This window comes from Mchenga conophoros, linkage group LG11, assembly GCF_057382185.1.
Source record: "Mchenga conophoros isolate Kocher_MC1m ecotype Shallow Benthic linkage group LG11, M_conophoros_male_GT1.1, whole genome shotgun sequence".
Taxonomy (NCBI): Eukaryota; Metazoa; Chordata; class Actinopteri; order Cichliformes; family Cichlidae; genus Mchenga; species Mchenga conophoros.
Window position 1 is genome coordinate 38,926,864 of NC_140536.1, and position 4,882 is coordinate 38,931,745.

Sequence of the window (4,882 nt, forward strand, 5' to 3'; positions counted from 1 at the left end):
GTTTTTACAGCGGGTCTGGTCTGAGGGAGTCCAGACCTGCTGGATCACATCAAACTGGAGCTCAGACATGGGTGAGTCCACTTTTCTCCTTCTCCTAGTATCCCCCCAGGAGGAGCAGGTGTAACCGGTTTCTGCTTCGTCCCGCTGCAACAGTTCGGCCCAAACAGACTCCTTGACTCTGCGTTGTGTTGTGTTTTTAAGAAGACAAGGAGTCTCTGATTAGTGATGGGTCGGTCGCGAACGAAATGGCTCTTAGAGCCAGGTCTTTGAAGTGAACGATGCGAGCCGGCTCCGTGGGTTTTTTTTCTTTCTCTTGCCCTCTCTTTCACTTTTTTTCGCTTCACGCTGCAAGTCCCTTGTGTTTGCGCTGAGCAGAGACGGCAAACAGAGCCCTGCGTTTGAGGGGGCGGGGCGGTAGTTACACTCGCAACAGCAGTAGCACACAACAAGAGCAGGAGGGAGAGGGAAAGAAAGAGAGCCGGGAGCAACAAGAGACAACACCCTTACATTGGAAAGGTGCAGTAAAGAAAATGAGTGACACCAAGAAAAGAAGCAAAGTCTGGAACCATTTCAATCTTATGACAAAACAAAGGCAGAGTGTAGAGTCTACAAGAAAAGGATATCATATAGAGCCGGCTCCACAAACAACATGCACAGGCACCTAACAACTGTCCACCCATCAGTGCAATGGGAAGATAAAACGCAGTCAGTTGAGTGTGATATTAATATTTCTAAATGACAACCTTTCCCTTAATTAAAGATCTGGGCGTTCTCCCCCCACCCCCCCTTTTTTTTCTCTCCATATTTTATTGTGTTGTGGTTTGCAGTGTTTTGTGTTGTTTCACTTTAAATTTGTTTAAAAGGAAAAAGCTGAAAAGCAGCAGCACACTTCTTCAGAGAGTCTCCTGATTATCGAATATTGAAAACAGCAGCTGCTCCTTTAAACTGCAGGCAGGTGTGTCTGTGCGTGTGTGTTTGTGTGTGCTTGTGTGTGTGTGTGTCTGTGTGCGTAAACTTTATTTACGCAACACGTAAAGCTCGCTAAAATGAGGGTCAAACATTAACAGCAGGAACGCAGAGCGTCGCCCGCGGTAACCATCGCAGATAAACACGTCATAAACAGACGAGCAGTGAGTGAAATAAAATGATCCACACAGACTGAAGGTCTTGATGTTGTGTCAGCAGTGAGATCCTCTTCATGTGCAGCTGCCTGGAAACGCACACAACGGGATTTAACGACCTTTGACCTTTGGTACTTTTCAGCAAGCTGCTCAGGATGTGGACCGGGATACCGCAGCCCGCTGGACGCCATGAAGGGTGAGCCCATCAGCTGCGTGTGTCTTTTAGCCAGCAGGTAAAACAAAGGGGGAACCTGCTGCTTGTGTCACATGACCTGTGCTGTTTCTGTTTTGAAGTGAGACCTAGTCGGGGCTGACGCTGCATTGTGGGCGGGCCTAAAGGGCCAACAATGACACGCCCACCCTGACGCTCGGTGTTGAGCTTTCTGAAAAAGTAACAGGTAGCACTTTTGAAGACATCACAGCAGCCCGAATCACTCTGACCTGTTAAACTTAAGCAGGATATCAGGGGTCAGAGGTCGCTCAGCAGATAACTCGGTCCAGAACCAGAGCCCTGGCGCCTGGTTGGGTGGAGGTCTGCTTCCGGCTCTGCACTGGTTTGGCCCAGCTGTGGACCTTTCCTGCAGGCTGGAGATCCAGATGTTTGGCTGAGATTGTTAAGGTCCACATAATTGAGGAAGGAGAGTACAAACAACCAGGTCCAGAAGATCTTGGTCAAACAATTGATTTTAATGAATACACTCGTGGGAAGACCACTGTACGCAGACAGCACTTGATCTTCGACTTAATCAAAGCATACACAGACTTTTATAGCATCAGGGTTTGAATTAATGACGCCCCTTCATACGTCACAGACAGAATATATACACACGTCAGATCAAAACCACAATGACTTTTAACACAGTTTAAAGGAACGTTGTCTTCTATCTTCATGGCCGGTACTTCCTGTCACTGCCGGATGCTCTCTTGTCATCTTGACACCTCAGCAGCAGTTCTGCGACAAACTGCTCTTTTTGCAACCCCAAGCAAAACATGATTAAACTTCCACCTATAAATGATTCTCTAACTGAGTGTGTGTGTGTGTGTCGTCCTCAAATGTTCTCTCAATTCACCCGTTGCACTTCTGACCTTTTACCAGACCAGAGGCTCATCCTTATGTGTAATAACCTAACTGAAACTATATGTACTATGTTGAATAAATGTTTTAATCAAGAACCTCTACTAAGAGCTTAATAAAAGAATACAAAAGTATAACAGACAATTTGAATAACCTAGTAATTCAAATAGCCTCGTCCAACCTGCTCAGAATAACTTAGACTCTGCTTTCCCTTCTGCAAACTCTCTGCAACTTCCTGTCAGCCTGCAACTTAGTCTTTCTAAAAGACACACACACTGTTTAAACCTCTGAATACAATATCAATGCTGCAGATTCTATTATTAATGCAATGGTAATGATGATGATTATTTACCAATAGCAGTAAAATCATTTCCCTGCTCCACACTCCCTCTCTCGACCTCTGGAACACCAGAGGTCGCAATACATTGTGTCCTCGCTCAGCAAATCAGACAACCTCATGTCAGCCAATTGGTCCAGTAATAAACACCAGCTCCCACTCGAGAGCACTCCCTGCGTAAGCTTAGGTTTTTGCTGCGTCCCTCTCTTGTCTCGGGCCTCCAGGATCCTCACCCCCTGTGGTCGCCGAGATCTTCTGCAAAGGAAACAAAACACCTTTTCCTGCATCTCCCTAACTTATCCTATTTGGGACTCTGTAATCAAAAGCCTTATCCTAATTACACTCTTAACTTATTGACTTGTATTTATATATATTCTTCGGCTGTAGAAGCTGTGAGATCCGGGTCTGGGTCAGACGCTGCATTGTGGCGTGGTCGCGGTCCCTGCATGTTTAGGAGAAGTTGGGGTTTGGGTCCTCAGCAGGTCCTCTTCACAGCTCACACCTATTTCTGCTTCAAGGTCCTCGGGAGGAGATCATCTACCTGCCCTGCATATACCGCAACACCGGCATCCTGAAACCTGACTACCTGGCTACTGTGGACGTGAACCCCAAATCCCCCACCTACTGCCAGGTAGAGCTGAGCCCCGCTGGAAGCCGAGGACTTCCTCCTTCTCCTTTAGTTTCATATCTAACATCAGAGTCAGTTGTCTCCTCTTCCTCAGTCACAGATGAACGTTAAGAACAGTGCTGTAGTGCATTGTGACCTTTGACCCATGCCCTCACAGGTGATCCACCGGCTGCCGATGCCGAATCTTCGTGACGAGCTGCATCACTCCGGCTGGAACGCCTGCAGCAGCTGCTTCGACGACGCCTCCAAGAAGAGAAACTTCCTGATCCTGCCGTCACTCGTCTCGTCCCGAATTTACGTGGTTGACGTGGGGACGAATCCCAGAGCGCCCAAAATCTACAAGGTATGCACGCCATGGCAGCGGGGGGCGCTGACTTCACACAGACACACACACTTGTACTGATTATGGACACGTTCCTCATAGTAGTCGACTTTGCGTGGTCACACAGCACCATGACTGAGGGCATGCTTACATCCATGCGCTGACCTGAGAGCAGGTCAAAGGTTAGCAATTAGGAGGAAGCAGAGGGTTAAAGGCAGCACGGTGGCACGGTGGTTAACACTGTTGCCGCACAGCAAGAAGGTCCTGAGTTCAATTCCACCATCAGGCCGGGGTCTTTCTGTGTGGAGTCTGCATGTTCTCCCCGTGTTTGTGTGGGTTCCCTCCGGGTACTCCGGCTTCCTCCCACCGTCCAAAGACATGCAGCTTGTGGGGATAGGTTGATTTGATAATCCAAATTGTCACTAGGTGTGAATGTGCGAATGAATGTGAGTGCGAATGGTTGTCTGTCCCTGTGTGTTGGCCCTGCGACAGACTGGCGACCTGTCCAGGCTGTACCCTGCCTCTCGCCCTATGACAGCTGGGATAGGCTCCAACGCCCCGCACGACCCTGGAAAGGATAAGCGAATGGATGGATGGACAGAGGGTTAAAGTGAAGGCTGCTGCAGGTCTGTCAGGCATGAACTTGGATCTGTTGGAATATTCCTCTCTTTTGTCACTCAGACCATGTGATGAGAGCTGGGGGTTAAAGATGGCAGTCGGCCTCGTGTCAACCGTGGAGGGTCAGTGTGGTGGGACGTGAGAAAATCGCTTAAAGGGAAGCTGCGTAAAGGGCCGGCGCAGCACTAAAGACTGGAGTGTAAGGTCAGGAGGCCCGTCCGGTCTTTCAGAGAGTGTGGGGCCCACAGACGGCAGCAGTGCCCTCCACGGGCTTTCAGCTCCTCGTGGCAGAAACCTGCGATCACACAGAGAAGTCTGCACGGAGTAGCTTTAGGAAGAGCAGCTGCTCTCCTCAAATTTGGACAGATGACTCCTTTGGGTCTGCTGTCAGAAAGTGAGGAGGAGGAGGAGTTCATCCAGAGTTCAGGCTGGACGATGAAGCACAGCTGCTCTTTAAAAACATTCAGCATTTAAACACATTCAAATGTCTTTAAATGCTGAATGTTTTTAACACAAAACAACAAAAAAAGGCGCTTTTGGCCGGGCGGTGTTATAGACCACGCTTAAATGAATACTACTGGTTTCATCTATTTATTCATTTTTGTGTGTGCGTGTGTTGTGTGTGCGTGTGTTGTGTGTGCGTGTGTTGTGTGTGCGTTGTGTGTGTGTGCGTGTGTTGTGTGCGTGCGTGTGTGTGCGTGTGTGTTGTGCGTGTGTGTGTTGTGTGTGTGTGTTGTGTGCGCGTGTGCGTGTGTTGTGTGTGTGTGTGTGTGCGTGTGTT

At 48.7% G+C, this 4,882-nt stretch overlaps 1 protein-coding gene across 5 annotated transcripts in view; it reads left to right on the plus strand.

Annotated features, from left to right (window-relative positions):
• selenbp1 (selenium binding protein 1) overlaps positions 1 to 4,882 on the plus strand; it is an 11,897-nt gene continuing 7,015 nt past the window's right edge. The window contains exons 1-4 of one of the 5 annotated variants that reach the window (XM_085292947.1): positions 1 to 71; positions 1,264 to 1,317; positions 3,052 to 3,164; positions 3,319 to 3,504. In XM_085292947.1, the coding sequence (XP_085149073.1) occupies positions 68 to 71; positions 1,264 to 1,317; positions 3,052 to 3,164; positions 3,319 to 3,504 (357 nt within the window). In that variant the 5' untranslated portion in view covers positions 1 to 67. Of the gene's footprint in view, positions 72 to 1,182; positions 1,318 to 3,051; positions 3,165 to 3,318; positions 3,505 to 4,882 lie in introns of all 5 variants that reach the window. The other 4 variants (XM_085292946.1, XM_085292944.1, XM_085292945.1 and 1 more) reach the window with 4 other exon arrangements.